Source organism: Stegodyphus dumicola, chromosome 1, assembly GCF_044657685.1.
Source record: "Stegodyphus dumicola isolate Sdum_Otavi_A_Nest chromosome 1, ASM4465768v1".
NCBI classification, from domain to species: Eukaryota; Metazoa; Arthropoda; class Arachnida; order Araneae; family Eresidae; genus Stegodyphus; species Stegodyphus dumicola.
The window spans coordinates 208,387,685-208,405,297 of NC_140768.1; the positions used below are offsets into that span (position 1 = coordinate 208,387,685).

The 17,613-nt window shown below is 33.1% G+C and overlaps 1 protein-coding gene across 1 annotated transcript in view; it reads right to left on the reverse strand.

Moving 5' to 3' along the window:
• The window catches only part of LOC118205807 (uncharacterized), a 425,653-nt gene that overhangs the window by 117,754 nt on the left and 290,286 nt on the right, over positions 1-17,613 (reverse strand). The window contains exons 30-31 of the mRNA XM_085825092.1: positions 16,693-16,817; positions 14,355-14,561 (exon numbers count right to left, since the gene is read on the reverse strand). Coding sequence (XP_085681218.1) covers positions 14,355-14,561; positions 16,693-16,817 — 332 coding nt within the window. The remainder of the gene's footprint in view (positions 1-14,354; positions 14,562-16,692; positions 16,818-17,613) is intronic.

Below are 17,613 nucleotides of genomic sequence, written 5' to 3' on the forward strand. Positions count from 1 at the left end.
CGGAATGCAGTTAGCAACCTTTCCGTTTCTGTGCCGTCTACAGCCGTTCGGAGACAGCGACGTAATGCTCTGCACCTTTGGCGCATTTGTCTCAGCTGCCTAGTCCACCACGTAATACCTTGCAGTTTCTTGGCAGTCCTGATTGGTAGAATTCGCTCGCATGTGTCCTTGAGAGTGGTGAGAAGATTATCTGTGTAGATATTCATATCATACTGGTCATTATGCGTATTAAGCTCCATCTCTTCTCTTCTGAGAGTTTCGCTGAGAATGCGATGCAGATGCCTAATCTTGCCACCCGGAAGCTTAAACCTTTTTAAAATGCTAATGCTGGTGTCTACTTGAATGAGGAAATGGATGTACTTATGATCGGAATTGCTTTCATCATCCATGACAGTCCAAGAGTAAATATTGTTGACAATGTCCGATGTTGAAAGGGTCAAGTCGGGCCAGCCTTTATGATACGAGTTGTCAAATGTCGGCTGTGCACAGGGGCTGTTATGCAAATGCAGGTTATTGCTCGCCATGAAGTTTTCCATTTCGTGGCCCTTAGGAGTCGTGTCACGGTAGCCCCAAATGACGTTGTGGGCATTGAAGTCGCCTCCAATGATGTGTGGTACCGTAGGACATTTCAGTCTAACGTGATTGTATGCTGTAGTTGCGTCAGTGAGGTCATCGCTGGGGGAGGAATAAACGGAGCTTAGTATGAACTGTTGATTGTTAAAGATAACTAGTACGGACACGAAATCTCGTTCCATTGAAACCAGGAAAGGTGTCCAGGTAGGGTTACAGCAGGCAATGGCTGCTCTGGGTGCCTGCTCTGCTGTGGATTTCCTATGGAAGATCTTCCATGCCAGGGGAAAACTTGCCACCTGGCCTTCACGGCAGTATGGTTCCTGGATTAGAAGAAAGTCTAAATTATGATGTATTGCATGTTGTATGGCTTGGGTTGAGGCAGCTTCTGCTCTCTGCATATTAATTTGAGCGCATCGTATGGGTGTCTGGTGCTGGGTGGTTTCCACTTTTCTTTCTGGTCGATCTTCAGTGGGTGTATTTTTCGTTTTGTGTGGCGTCCATGCTGGTGCGGAGGTACTTGGTCGTTGTGCGTTATTCGTAGATTGTGCTTCGTCGGATTCGCTCAACATACCGTGCATAGGTTGGGCATCGGATGTCGTATGCTGGATGGTTGCAGGGCATTGTACTATGTGTTCGGAAATTTGTATCTGCGCAGTTGATACAGGTGGGCTGGCATGCGTGGCAGTCCTTGATGCTGTGGTTGCCTGAACAGAAGGCGCAGTAGATTTTATTCGTGCAGCCTTGTTGAGTATGACCGAACTCTTGGCATCGGAAACATCTCTTGGTATTGAAGTGTTCCGCGATGCGGTGTCTTTGCCAACCAATGAACAATTTGGGCCATTGGAGGAGACTTCGGTAAGCTGCTGGCTGGCACTCCACGATCCATTTAACAGTATTTTCTCTGTCTTTGAGACGGTAGAGGATCTTTGCTGATGCTTTGGATAGATGGAACTCGGAGCTGAGTGCTTTTTCCAATTCTTCTGGCTGGACATCAGGTGACACACTGTGTATGGCCACTCTCGGTAATCTGGTCTGTGGTTGTCTGGTCTTGACCAGATCTTGCCCCTGTTTACTCTGTAGGGTGTTGACTAATTTCGTTGCGTCCTCTTTGGTTACGCAGTCTACCGCTAATCCTCCCTTCTGCAGGTTCCGGATGGTGCTAATTTTGACTCCCAGCTTTTGTAGTGGAAATTTCTCGTTGAGGACTGTTTTCAGGTCTTTGCTAGAGGTTGCTGTATTCTCTGTTGGATAAATGAGAATAGTATGCTTCAGCTTCGGGGCGGCAACTTGTGCGTAAAATTTAATGCGTGTGCTGTTGGAAGCTGCCTTCTGTATGGTGATCGGTGCTGTGAGAACTTCTTCCTCAGTGTTCACACCTATTTCAGTAGTAGGCCGAGGGTTATCGCTGTCTGGACCCTGTAGGGCCAGCTCTCTGAGTGCTTCTATTATAAATCTTATTTGGTCTCGTAAGTCAGCTGGAAGTACTGCTCGTTTGCCGCACTTTGTTTTGTTGATGCGCAGAGCCTCGTCTGCAAATGAATGAATCTTCTCCGAGTAGCTTAGAGTGTCTCTCTGGGCTAGATTTGTAAGGTCGAAGTCCCTTGCTAAAATGGAGTTGTCACTTTCTTGCATATTTCATCAATTGCTTAGTTGCAGGAGAAAGTAAATTATAATCACTTTGTCGCTGAGAACACTGTTGTGAACACTTGAGCTGTGTGCTAAACACAGATTGGGTAGAATACTGTTGCAAATACTTATACACTTGAACACAGAGCACTTTTATAAACACTTGGGATGTGTGCTAAACACTGATTGCCCGGAACACTTTTGCTAACACTTGCACAGTATATTATCACAGTATGACATTTGTACACTTTAACACTTCGGCACTAAATTAGTGTTGCATTATGCACTACACATTATTCTTGGTGATCGTGCACATAGTTACACTATTTAAGCAATTATTACACAGTTACACTATTTAAGCAATTAAATACCCTATTTAAGCAATTGTATACAATTTGTATTACACTAATCACTAAGGTTACTGTGGTGCAGATAAAGTTTTGATTACTTGAACACTGAATTAATGTGGCACTCTATACTTAATATATTATTGTCATTCGCTACCTTGTATATTGCACAAAAGTGAAAACACTGTTGAGCAGAGTAGATATGCGAACCAAGGTTCAGTGAAGATAAATGTTAATTAAGTGGTACCGATAATCACAAATAATTAATTAATTTGAATAACTAAAGTTAGATCATTACTTTCACAAATGCCAGTTAATACATTGTGATTGATAACGTTATCAGAATGCAAGAAAAATAAAGCAATTATACTTGAGTACAGATAATAGGAGAACTGAGATACATAGCAAATTGGAGTAAATTTGGTAGAACCGATAAGTACAGATAATTAATTAATTTATTTAAGCGAAAACCTAATAGTCCGGTTTCTCTAGAAGTCTGTATACTATTCGTCACTTAAGGATGACCAGTAAATTTAATGTAGTTAAATAGCAGATATTTGCGGTAATTGGGAGACGAGATAATTAATTATTGCTGCTAATTAAAAAATTAAAGAACGAAAGGCCTACCTTGGCCGTTATGTTTCTTCTGTTTTCATCTGTTGCTTGCACTGCAGGTAATCCAATGTAATCCGGTTGAGAAAAACACACTCACACTGCACTGTATAATATCGCAAAAATTGAAGAATTTCTTAAGTCCCGAAAATTGCTGAAGAAATTAGTAAATTCAGAAGTTATTGACGGATTTTCTCCAAATTTTGAAACTTCCACTTCCTGGGGCTTGAGTTGAAGAATGCCGTTTATTCCAGAATGCTACGCCAATTAGGGGCTTAATTAGCAGGCTGATTAGTATTACTCCAGTACCTCTTGTTTACCTTTGTAGACTGGTTTCAATTCGAGGACGACGGGGGGTAGATGACATCCGGTTGACCGTCGGAGTGGGAAAAGGTCAGAGTTCACCAAATTAAAACGTGGTAAATCATATAAAAATTAATTTCGCGACTTCTAATTATCTGACTGCTATGAAATTACCATCAAAATACTCGTGAAGATGTGGAGCGTCTAGCAGTATGAAAATCCAGGCTCATCGATGAAAGGTGATTGCTGGGCGGGCGATCAAATACGCGTTGTAAGGCTTACTTGGGTATTCGAAGCGTAGATGAAGCAATTAATCTGTAATTAATTAAACGGTGGACCAATCTTGAAAATTTTGCATCGATGTGCTCCTTAAGATGTTGGCTATCCACTGCAGGTGATTTTAGCTAGATGCGCTGCGTATTTCCGCGAATGCTGGGGTAGAAAACGGAGCAACAAAGGAACGACCTTCACACACGCCGTCAACGGCAGCTCTTTTACCCTTTCGTGACAGCATTTCTAAAGCCCCCTTAATCTAGCAGGCCACGGTAGATGTGGAATAGTTTCCACTCTCCAGATAACTCCTCGGGCCCACCAGTGGCCGAGCGATAAAGTCGCTGAACACTGGTAGTTCGGTCCGAGGTTCGAATCCCGCGAACGGGCTGGCTGCATAGGTGTTTTCGTGGTTTCCCCATGTGAAACGTGTATACGAGCCAATTTCCCCTAGAAAGTCCTCCACGACAATATCCCTCCCCTTAGAAAGATAGCCGTAGTGTGCTCTGCCATACTTAAATACGCACACACCAAATAAATCCGCACCGTTCAAGCTCTGTGCGGGCGGATGTTATCGTCCATAAATATGGCGTCGGTACCTATTGCAGCGATAAAAGGGTGCACATGAGGGTTTAAAATTTTGTCACCATATAGGACGGTTGTGATGGAACCACCAGGAATCACGTAGAGGTCAGCGTGCCCGTTCGTTGCTATCCCAACCAAGTATGCTTCCTCCTCTGTAATGGTCTCTTTCGACAATATTTGGACCCCGATAGCATATCACTTGCTCTCGCCATATCATTATCCAACCGGAATTATTCTGGATGTTAAATCGAGACTCATCCTTAAAGAGTACGTGGTGTCCAAGTCCACTACTATGTGTCCAAGTGCGATGTTCACAGGCTCAAACCAACCGCATTCTAACATGCGATGGGGACAAAGGAACACAAACCACAGGTTATTGGGCGTAAAGTCCGCCTTCATGCAGCCGACGCGACAGAGTTTGGCTGGATATGCATCGTTCTGCAACAGAGATAATGCGACGCCAGCTGTTGTGCTGTTAGTGATCTACAGTGTCTTGCACATAGCAACAGGAAGCGATCGTTTGCCATTGCGGTAACCCTCTGGCGACTAGACCTGCGTCTTGTACATGGGTTTGATCCCTCTGGTGAGGATTCCACAGCTTACCAATGACACTACAGATCCGCATTCAGTTCTATCGCAATAACGCACTGTCTTGCATCAGCTTGCAACATTCTGACAGCACTCCAACGCATTTCGTCGTGCAAATGGTCTTCGGTTCTTGCTTTCTACTTTAGATATCTCCGATTACACAGTACTATCTCTGCTTACGAACTGACGCATGGGTCCAGCATGCCCCTTTCAATGCGTTGCGGTGTGACTGCGAGATTGCGTTATATGCTAATTTTGGTTGCCCGTTTGCATTGAAGATGCAACCCATATGTAAATTATATGTTTTAATTCCCTTTTTACATTTGTGCCTCTTTTAGCGTTTGTTGCTTATTTTTTTAGCATGAGCGTAGTTCTAACCCTCAAGAGGTTGGAATTTTAATCTTTGCAGTTGGAGAGTGCATCATCAATATGTATGCAGGACTATATTAGCAATTCTAATGATATACTGCCGCATGCCATTGCGGAAGTTTGAAAGATAAGATCTCAAAAGCCTCACATCTTTAAATTTGAAGGTGACTCGTAATTAGCATGAGTATAGTATGTTTTGCTATAAAATGAAAATTTCTAAGAATTTTGAGCTTTTGCTGCTGTTATGGAAATTGCTAATTTTTTATAGATAATAAGCTAGTAATAAATAACACATTAGTTTATTTTTAAACAATCATGTTTTCGTATAACCTCAAGATTTGCATTTTTATCAATTATATTCGCATTATAATCAATACTCTCATACTCGCATTTTTATCAATACCTCTTTAAGATTGAATTGAGGTGATGTTTATTCACTCCTTTGAAGGAAAGGAAATTTTCATTTTATCCACTCCTTTGAAGGAGTGGATAAACATCACCTCCTCAAGATTCAATCTTCAAGAGGTATTGATAAAAATGCGAATATAAGATATTTTTTATGTTGCTCAAGAATAGGCATCTATTCTCCTCCCAACAGTGGAAAAACTATGAAAACGGTTTAGTGCCATCGCACTGCGTGCAATTTACCACCGGCACTAACTATTGAAGGATACCATGGACACTGTAGATATAATACGCAATATTTTCCTTTCTCAGACCTTTTTGAAATTTATTGCTTTAAGCCTTTACCGGTAATATGATTCTGAGGATTTAAATTATGTAACTCAACAAGAAGTTTTGCTTCTAACTGTAATCAAGAATGTGTAACAGCGAGAAATATAAAAATAATAGCCAGAAAAATAAGATTTGAAGACAACAAATATTAGAATGCTAATACATCTATCAGCATATGCTTTTTTTATTGTATAAGTTCTTCCTTTATTCCTCCTTTCAGTTGTGGTACCCATCGCATAAGCCTTTTCAGTAGTATACCCCCCACTATATGCGGCCAAAGGATGCCGCCATGACATAATAGAACAATAGATAACGCAACAGGGGGTATGCCTTTGATGTGCCGTCACCGCCATCTTGGATCACGTGACAACCGAAAGTGACGATATCAGCGCCATCTTGGATTTCTCCGAAAAGGACACATTGGAATGACGTCATAATAGTTTCGTTTTGATTCTGTGGCAACGACTCTATTTTTGAAAGTTTTTATTTTTTCGTAGCAGCGACAATACTTGTTTATGTTTATGGCAACGGTATCTTCAACCATGTGTTTGGAATGACACCACTTTTAATTTATTATTTTTAATTATTTGACACGTGATTAGTTATTTAATACGTCATTATTTTAATTATTACCCATTATTTTTAACTATTTAGTAACTATTTTTAACTATTTAGTATTATTTTAATTATTACCTTTATTGAATTTTTATTGAATTTAATATTATTTTCCCTCACTTTTAAAAATAACTCGACGAGAGGGATTCGAACCCGCCATCTCTGAGATGGGAGTCTAGCGCTTTACTGCTCGGCTAAGTCCTCCATATTATCAAACCTGTTATTTTTCTGTTTGGAGCGAAAATCACCATGACGTCAATAGCCTGGGGAAAACAGGCAAACGTCATCTCTTTCACGTTGCAGCATGCCGAAATCGCTTCACGCTTTCTACATCTGCCCTGGCGAACGTATACAATCTTAACAACCAATCAGCATTTCGCTAACAATATCTATCTTATTTCAGCCAATGTTTTCATTTTCATCTTATTCTTACTAATTAAGTTATTAGTTAATTTATTAATTTTTGCTTTAATATGTTTTTCCTTTCCGAAGCATAAATTTTATTCTTAACTTTCGCAAATTGACGTTTATTTCTACAAAAGTGAATTTGCATTTTCTTTTTTTTTCAAATTTATTCCTTTTTGTACTTTTACTTTATTTTTTTATATTTAATTTTCTTTTTGGTTTTACAAAAGTAATATTTATTTTTACGAATTGAATTTTTCCTTTTCACTTTTTTATTTTGCAAAAGTTTTTTTTCCAATTTTTTTTCCTTTTCGTATTTTTACTTTACTTTATTTTAATTTTTTGTTTAACTTTCTTTTTGGTTCTACAAAAGTAATATTTTTATTTACGAATTGAATTTTTCCTTTTAACTTTTTTATTTTGCAAAAGATTTTTTTCCAAAATTTATTCCTTTTCGTATTTTTACTTTACTTTATTTTATTTTTTGTTTAATTTTTTTTTTTGGTTTTACAAAAGTAATATTTATTTTTACCATATTTTAAAAAAGGAAAAATTTAATTTTTCCTTTTCGCTTTTTATTAAAAAAAAGGTGTTACTACATTTTTAACTTAATTTTTTTACAAAAGTAATATTTAGTTTCACAAATTTAATTTTTTTGAGTTTTTTGTTTACACAAATGCAGTTTTTGTGTTTTCCCTTATACATTTTACTTCCTAAAGTAAATTTCATTTTTTCCCCCTTTCCTTTAAGTTTTTTGTTACATTTTTATTTTACCCTTAAATTTTTCCCCTTGTTTTAAATACAATATAGTGTTACATTTCCATTTCTCCAAAAGTAAACTTACCTACATTTCTCTGTCTTTGAAATTTTAAGCTTGAATTTACATGCATATAACTTCACTAGATAATATTTTCTGTAACTTTAAGCCAATATACACAATGCTCATTCTATATAGTTTAACTGGAATACTACATTTCTTATTTTTTTACTACTTAAGCTGGAGATACTCAGAACTTTTCCTTCTAATGCATTGTACTAACTATTAATGACTGTATTAACTTTTTGGCCAACTATACAAAACCTTATTGATTCCCTTTTACACGTCTTACTTTTATTCAAAGGATTCACCAAACTATGTCTGACAAGTGTAACTTTTACACTTTCCATTTACACATTTACCCTTATATTTAACTTATAAAACATATTTATGCTGTATTTCTGATTCCTTTTTCCCATAATAAATACAGACTTACACATGTTTCTGTATTACACATTATTCTTTCGGTTATAGAAATTTCAAACTGACATTGCTTAATAATGAACTTTTACAGCTTTTTTGACATTTAACTTCTCATAGATAATAAATAAAATTACACACAAATAATTATACAAAATAGGTAATAATGACAGAAAGTCCATATAATGATCTACTATAGTCACCAACTTTAAAAATTTTAACGCATTTTTAATATTTCATAAGAAAGACCACACTTTTTTGAAAAGCATTATTTTAATTAACATTGGAACCACGCAGTCCTGCGCACATGTATAACATTTTTATTTATCATGAGCATGACACATAATAAGTAAACAAAATTTTCACAAAGTACGAAACACATTTCTCTTTTAACTGAACTGTACTCTTAAGAAAAATGCAGTATGGAATGCTTAGAACACTCAGGGCCACAGTTCCTCATTTCCCCACGCATCGACCAAAATATACATGTACTTTAAAATCAGCTAAACAAATTCAAATGTTAGTATTCAACCAGGAATACTTCACAAATTAGATAAAAGAGAGGTACACAATGAACTTGAGTGATAAATACAGAAAAGCATGTAAGGACCGAGAAAAAGATGTATTCGTGGAGAACTTTTTTAAGATAAACTATTTTTGCACATGGGTTACATTTTGCATTTCAGATTAAGGAAACATTCAAGATAATTCCTGTATAACTAGGGATTTTATTCACACTTGTTAGTAATGTAATTTATTAGAACAGTCACAGATATATAGGACAAGTATGCCATTTCCAAGGAAAACAATTTTCCCAAGCCAGACTTTAACAGTGAAATATAAAATGGAATAAGAAAATCCCATATTTTAAACAAAATTAGTATCTGAGTATGCAAAAATATGAACAAGAAACGAATATTTTTTTCTGAAAATGTTCGGAATGGTTTAAATCAGGACTAGTTTCATGAAGAGAGCATGAAAAATAATGATGAATTTTTAATTTTATTTTGTCTGTAGTACATTTACTTATGCTAAAATCTTCCATTTGGTTGACTGTACTTTACATTTAGACTCAAGTTGATAAATCAGAGTGATTTTGTGTTTTAAAGCTTCAAATTCAGAAATATTACAACTTCAGAAATAATACAACTCAAAAGCAAAAAGATTAAAACGACAAGAGAATATACTGCAAGCAAGTGAACGTGATTAAATGACATTTTTGGGCCGATTTTCATGAATTCATAGATCGGGTGCAAAATTTTAATGCGCTGTATATGAACTATTTTTCAAATGTATTACGATCACTGTTTTCCAACTATACATAGACTTTAAGTAAACATTTCATGTTAATTTACCATTTTTCCTGAGATTTATCTACGTATTTACTAAATTTTTGCATTTTGTTTATAACTATAATGCCAAAAGGACATAAGAGAACATTTGTTTCTTGAAAATGTCCATATTTTTTACCCAACTTTTATTTCTTTCATAGCTTTGAAGCAACCTATTAAACACATAGTTATCCTGTATTGACCAGACAGCCGTTGGTCTTGCCAGTGTCTGAGGGAAGTCTCAAAGCTAGAGAATTTAAGTAATATTTTACCAGTACGGAGAACTTCTTACGGCGTTTTTGATGAAAATTGACCGAATTTAGTAGTTCATTACTAACCTAGGAGCCTTTAAGTATTTTTTTTATTCGAAAAAAACACACAGAAATTATCATCAAGATTTTCCATACAGATATATTGTACTACTTTTAATGCCATTACATTTCCCAATGAAATTTGATTCATTGTCAGATAGTTAAATGTTTGTTATTTTTTTGCATACGAATGCATTTCGTGTCTCACATACGCTCATTCCATATGATTTAACAAAACTGCAAACAAGTTGGAAGTTAAATGAATATTTCCTGAAATACTGTACATTTCATTCCGGAAAGTTTAGATGAGAATTTTCATTTTGAAACCCCTAATGTTTCTTTTCCTGCATTCAATGTAAATTTTGAGTAAAAAATTTTCAGTTGTGATAGAAGTTATTTGTGGGTGGTTGTGATGTGTTCGTGCTTTCATAAACCTTTTTTTTTTTTTTTTTTTGTTGTTGTTTTGTTTTTTGTGTGTGAAGCACCTTTTGAAACTTTGAATATTTCGGCCACTGCAAATCATTTAATTTTCAAATATTTTCCTTATTTATCTTTTACAAGTCCTTGTAAAGATTTGGGAACAAATTTTTATGGAAAATTGTATGGATTTGTATTTTGTATGGAAAATCTTGATGATAATTTCTGTGTGTTTTTTTCGAATAAAAAAAATACTTAAAGGCTCCTAGGTTAGTAATGAACTACTAAATTCGGTCAATTTTCATCAAAAACGCCGTAAGAAGTTCTCCGTACTGGTAAAATATTACTTAAATTCTCTAGCTTTGAGACTTCCCTCAGACACTGGCAAGACCAACGGCTGTCTGGTCAATACAGGATAACTATGTGTTTAATAGGTTGCTTCAAAGCTATGAAAGAAATAAAAGTTGGGTAAAAAATATGGACATTTTCAAGAAACAAATGTTCTCTTATGTCCTTTTGGCATTATAGTTATAAACAAAATGCAAAAATTTAGTAAATACGTAGATAAATCTCAGGAAAAATGGTAAATTAACATGAAATGTTTACTTAAAGTCTATGTATAGTTGGAAAACAGTGATCGTAATACATTTGAAAAATAGTTCATATACAGCGCATTAAAATTTTGCACCCGATCTATGAATTCATGAAAATCGGCCCAAAAATGTCATTTAATCACGTTCACTTGCTTGCAGTATATTCTCTTGTCGTTTTAATCTTTTTGCTTTTGAGTTGTATTATTTCTGAAGTTGTAATATTTCTGAATTTGAAGCTTTAAAACACAAAATCACTCTGATTTATCAACTTGAGTCTAAATGTAAAGTACAGTCAACCAAATGGAAGATTTTAGCATAAGTAAATGTACTACAGACAAAATAAAATTAAAAATTCATCATTATTTTTCATGCTCTCTTCATGAAACTAGTCCTGACTTAAACCATTCCGAACATTTTCAGAAAAAAATATTCGTTTCTTGTTCATATTTTTGCATACTCAGATACTAATTTTGTTTAAAATATGGGATTTTCTTATTCCATTTTATATTTCACTGTTAAAGTCTGGCTTGGGAAAATTGTTTTCCTTGGAAATGGCATACTTGTCCTATATATCTGTGACTGTTCTAATAAATTACATTACTAACAAGTGTGAATAAAATCCCTAGTTATACAGGAATTATCTTGAATGTTTCCTTAATCTGAAATGCAAAATGTAACCCATGTGCAAAAATAGTTTATCTTAAAAAAGTTCTCCACGAATACATCTTTTTCTCGGTCCTTACATGCTTTTCTGTATTTATCACTCAAGTTCATTGTGTACCTTTCTTTCATCTAATTTGTGAAGTATTCCTGGTTGAATACTAACATTTGAATTTGTTTAACTGATTTTAAAGTACGTGTATATTTTGGTCAATGCGTGGGGAAATGAGGAACTGTGGCCCTGAGTGTTCTAAGCATTCCATACTGCATTTTTCTTAAGAGTACAGTTCAGTTAAAAGAGAAATGTGTTTCGTACTTTGTGAAAATTTTGTTTACTTATTATGTGTCATGCTCATGATAAATAAAAATGTTATACATGTGCGCAGGACTGCGTGGTTCCAATGTTAATTAAAATAATGCTTTTCAAAAAAGTGTGGTCTTTCTTATGAAATATTAAAAATGCGTTAAAATTTTTAAAGTTGGTGACTATAGTAGATCATTATATGGACTTTCTGTCATTATTACCTATTTTGTATAATTATTTGTGTGTAATTTTATTTATTATCTATGAGAAGTTAAATGTCAAAAAAGCTGTAAAAGTTCATTATTAAGCAATGTCAGTTTGAAATTTCTATAACCGAAAGAATAATGTGTAATACAGAAACATGTGTAAGTCTGTATTTATTATGGGAAAAAGGAATCAGAAATACAGCATAAATATGTTTTATAAGTTAAATATAAGGGTAAATGTGTAAATGGAAAGTGTAAAAATTACACTTGTCAGACATAGTTTGGTGAATCCTTTGAATAAAAGTAAGACGTGTAAAAGGGAATCAATAAGGTTTTGTATAGTTGGCCAAAAAGTTAATACAGTCATTAATAGTTAGTACAATGCATTAGAAGGAAAAGTTCTGAGTATCTCCAACTTAAGTAGTAAAAAAATAAGAAATGTAGTATTCCAGTTAAACTATATAGAATGAGCATTGTGTATATTGGCTTAAAGTTACAGAAAATATTATCTAGTGAAGTTATATGCATGTAAATTCAAGCTTAAAATTTCAAAGACAGAGAAATGTAGGTAAGTTTACTTTTGGAGAAATGGAAATGTAACACTATATTGTATTTAAAACAAGGGGAAAAAGTTAAGGTTAAAATAAAAATGTAACAAGAAACTTAAAGGAAAGGGGGAAAAAATGAAATTTACTTTAGGAAGTAAAATGTATAAGGGAAAACACAAAAACTGCATTTGTGTAAACAAAAAACTCAAAAAAATTAAATTTATGAAACTAAATATTACTTTTGTAAAAAAATTAAGTTAAAAATGTAGTAACACCTTTTTTTTAATAAAAAGCGAAAAGGAAAAATTAAATTTGTAAAAATAAATATTACTTTTGTAAAATAAAAAAAAAAAAAAAAAAAGTCTAAACAAAAAAAATAAAATAAAGTACATAAAAATATTACTTTTGTAAAACCAAAAAGAGAGTTAAACAAAAAATTAAAATAAAGTAAAGTAAAAACGCGAAAAGGAAAAAAAAAATTGGAAAAAAAAATACTTTTCAAAATAAAAAAGTGAAAAGGAAAAATTCAGTTCGTAAAAATAAATATTACTTTTGTAAAACCAAAAAGAAAATTAAATATAAAAAAAAAATAAAGTAAAAATACAAAAAGGAATAAATTTGGAGGGAAAAAAAAAAAAAAAAAAAAAAAAAAAAAAAAAGAAAATGCAAATTCACTTTTGTAGAAATAAACGTCAATTTGCGAAAGTTAAAAATAAAATTCATGCTTCGGAAAGGAAAAACATATTAAAGCAAAAATTAATAAATTAACTAATAACTTAAAAAATAGTAAGAATAAGATGAAAAATGAAAACATTGGCTGAAATAAGATAGATATTGTTAGCAAAATGCTGATCGGTTGTTAAGATTGTATACGTTCGCCAGGGCAGATGTAGAAAGCGTGAAGTGATTTCGGCATGCTGCAACGTGAAAGAGATGACGTTTGCCTGTTTTCCCCAGCCTATTGACGTCATGGTGATTTTCGCTCCAAACAGAAAAATAACAGGTTTGATAATATGGAGGACTTAGCCGAGCGGTAAAGCGCTAGACCTCCCATCTCAGAGATGGCGGGTTCGAATCTCTCTCGTCGAGTTATTTTTAAAAGTGAGGGAAAATAATATTAAATTCAATAAAAATTCAATAAAGTTAATAATTAAAATAATACTAAATAGTTAAAAATAATGGGTAATAATTAAAATAATGACATATTAAATAACTAATCACGTGTCAAATAATTAAAAATAATAAATTAAAAGTGGTGTCATTCCAAACACGTGGTTGAAGATACCGTTGCCATAAACATAAACAAGTATTGTCCCTGCTACGAAAAAATAAAAACTTTCAAAAATAGGGTCGTTGCCACAGAATCAAAACGAAACTATTATGACGTCATTCCAATGTGTCCCTTTCGGAGAAATCGAAGATGGCGCTGATATCGTCAGTTTCGGTTGTCACGTGATCCAAGATGGCGGTGGCGGCACATCAAAAAGGTATACCCCTGTTGCGTTATCTATTGTTCTATTACGTCATGGCGGCATCCTTTGGCCGCATATAGTGGGGGATATACTACTCTTTTCTTTGGTTTAAAGAGAATATGATAGGTAGTAAAAAGAGGAAAAATTACCTGAGTAAATGCAATATATAATAAATAGAATAAGCAAATGCTGAATGCTTTATAAAGCAAAGTTCATTAGAGGAGAATAATTTGCTGAATTTCCTTACTTTTATAATATCACGTGTTTCTCGATCTGTTCTGAAGTGCTCCTTTATGTGGACTAATTTTTCTTGAGCAATACTCCATGCCCCATGGAATGTTTCGTTTTTCAAGTAGAAGGTTAAATTCAGAGGTATTTCATAGTCCAGGTGCCCAGCGGAAGCGAGAGCAAATGCTTCAAACAATAGATTAACTCGGTCAGACGAAGAGAATACCTTTAAAAAAAAAAAAAAAAAAAAAAAAAAAAAAAAAAAAAAAAACTAAGTTATAGCATATATCATGATGTCAGTTGAGTATGCTCTACGACTATACTCTATATCTGAAACAATACACGACTCTACAGTTTTAATTTTAATATATAGTAATCGACAGTTCCCTATTTTCAGGTAAATAAACTGCAAGCTGTAAATCTGATGAGTAGAAAAGAAAATTTAATCAAGAAATAGTCTTACATATTTTCGTTTGTAAAATAACAGAAGTAAAAGAATAACTTAAATATATTTATATTAAAAAGGCATTTAAAGTGATAATGGTGTTATTTGCTGCTTGTAAGAAAGAATGAAACTGAAATTCTAGCTATAATGGTTAATTTAAAGTGAATAATTTATAGACCTTTAAAGAAAACTGCTTAAGCATTTCCTTTCTTTTGTTCACAAGTATTGCGTACGTTTGGTATACCGAAAGCATTTTCATACAAATAAATTATACGTTTTCTAATTCTAAAAATGCGTTAATAATATTCACATGCTTACTTTAAGGAACATAATATGGTAGTCAGTAAAATAAATGACAGAACTACAAATATTTTTCATTTTTAATTTATGCAAATACTGTAATAAGTTACCTATGTGATAATATTTGAAGCCTGACTCTGTATTTAGAACGTAAGTTTTATAAAATTCTGTAAAATCTCATTTTAAAAAAATACTACGCAAAAACTTTCGTCAAAGTCTTTTAAGATAATAAAATGATTTCATAAATCTTTTTTTAGAAAAAGCAAGCCTTAAAAATGGGCGATGTCGAGCTTCTTAGGGAAACAAAAATCCTCATCTATTTATCTAAATCTTATCCTCCAGGAAGTACGGTAAATTCAGGAGAGTGTGTTTAGAAATGGGTAAATGTTTCAGTACTAAAAGTGATCACAATAGTAGTGCTGCATTTGACGATTCGGTATCAGCGGTTTTAGCGACTCGCCAATTTACAGCAGAAGATGGAAGGATAACCGTTGCTCATGCTTGTAAATTAACTTCAAATTACAATGCATTTAACATATTAACATACTAAAACACAAAATAATGAAATAAAGGGCTGAAATACGTCCAACACTAGTAACGTCTCATGGAAAAGAGCACCTGCGTATCCTTTCAAAAAGATGCAACTATATATAGTTAATGAAAGTGATTGTTTGTTTAGAATTTTACTTTTATTCTCAGCTTACCAATCAACTTTCAGATTCGGAGACAATTTTTTTCCTCTATGGTATTCCACTTGGTAGCTCTTATCCTATTGGCAGAAGATCTGGTCAGAAAATGTCGGTGCCTTCTCGTTTTGTTTTCGTACAAACACGTTTTGGTTAAAATTTTCTTAGTTTCATACTGGCACTAGCATTTTATCTGTTTTCAATAGTAACGCTTTAACCATTTTGCTTTCTTTGATTGATATGTCAGAAAAGAATGATCTTTGTGCCATCTCTTGAAATAGTACATTATGTCGTATATTCAGATCTTCATTCGGAGTTTCCGTTATGCTATTTCTTTGTTTTCTTTGTTTTGAAACTGTTATTCCAGTCGGAGTCTCGAATAAAAGGAGGTCTGGTATTTTATTTTTTAACTATTTATAGTTAATTTAACTTAATGAAAATTTTATATATTTCTTTACATTCTATGTAATTTAAATTATAAATCATTTTATTATTCAAATTATTAATTATTTTATTGTTTTATAGCTATTTTATTTATTTATTTTTGTTTGTCTTTTCAGATGGCCTTCCATACGCTCTGGCACTTCTTTTTTTAGAAATTAAGCGATATTTAAAGTAGCATAACAACAGATATTCCGATATTTAAATGAGGACAGGGGATACTTCAAGTAAAGGAAACAGCAACAGCAATAACATATTTGATGAAGGATTCTTGTTTGTTTTACCTATTAAAGCGAAATTCGAAACAAAATGAAAGCCTGCAGCGTACTGCATTTAAGAAATTAAAGTATGTAAATTTATTTTTTAAAACTTATATTTTGGGAATAATTTTTCTAACAATTTTTATATGTTTAGTTAGAATAACTACAAAAGTAAAATAATAAAATAAAGGAATGTTACAGAAAAAGACAAAGTTAAGAACTTACCGTATAATCATCTTGTAAAATATGAATAAATTTTCTCCAATCTTTTGAATCATAGTTTACTAAATAATAACTAGTAAAATTAACATTAAATTTTATCCACTCTGATTTTGGTAAAGACAGGTTCACTGAAACAAAAAATATAGATATTTTATCATGAAATTTTCTTTATTAAAAGATGAACAAATGCATGCATTGGCATATATGAAGAATTTGTTCTTAAAAAATTGTCATTAAATTCTTTATCAATTTTCAGAATTCATATTAAAATTTACTAAAATCATGCATCTTACTTTGTAGTCATTATCGGAAACTGAAAGTTTTGGATACGGAGGAATAAATCGGGAATCCGTAATTTAAATTAAAGGAACTAAAACTCTGAAAATTCGACTATATGCGAATTATTTTAGAACTTCTTATGAGTAGCTAGATTTAATTAACGAAACTATAATATTAATAAAAACTGTAACTATGGAAAAGAAATTCTACGTATTTAAAAAAATTAACACTAATTAACGTCAAATCAGTTATGCATAATGATCGTACTAAGACGTTCTTACAGGAAAAATAAGGATCTTTTCTCTGTGTATTCTGACATGTTGATTTCATGGCTGCATTCACAATTTTGTTATCAGCTACAGTATCAAATAACACTCAACAGTATGTAAATGCTTCAAGAACGTATGATTATATTGAAGTTCAAATTAAGTCGAACACAGAATCGTCAAGTACTAAAGAAAATTAAAATTAAATAGAAAGTTTCGTTAAGGGTATGCACAGTAATTCATTTTTAAATATGATGTTCATTACAGAATGTCAAAATTTGTATATGTGTTTATTTGCTATGTAAGACTTTTACACTCTAAGCAAACAAAAATTAATAAAAAATTCTTTACACATTTCGAAGCAATATTAATTATTCCA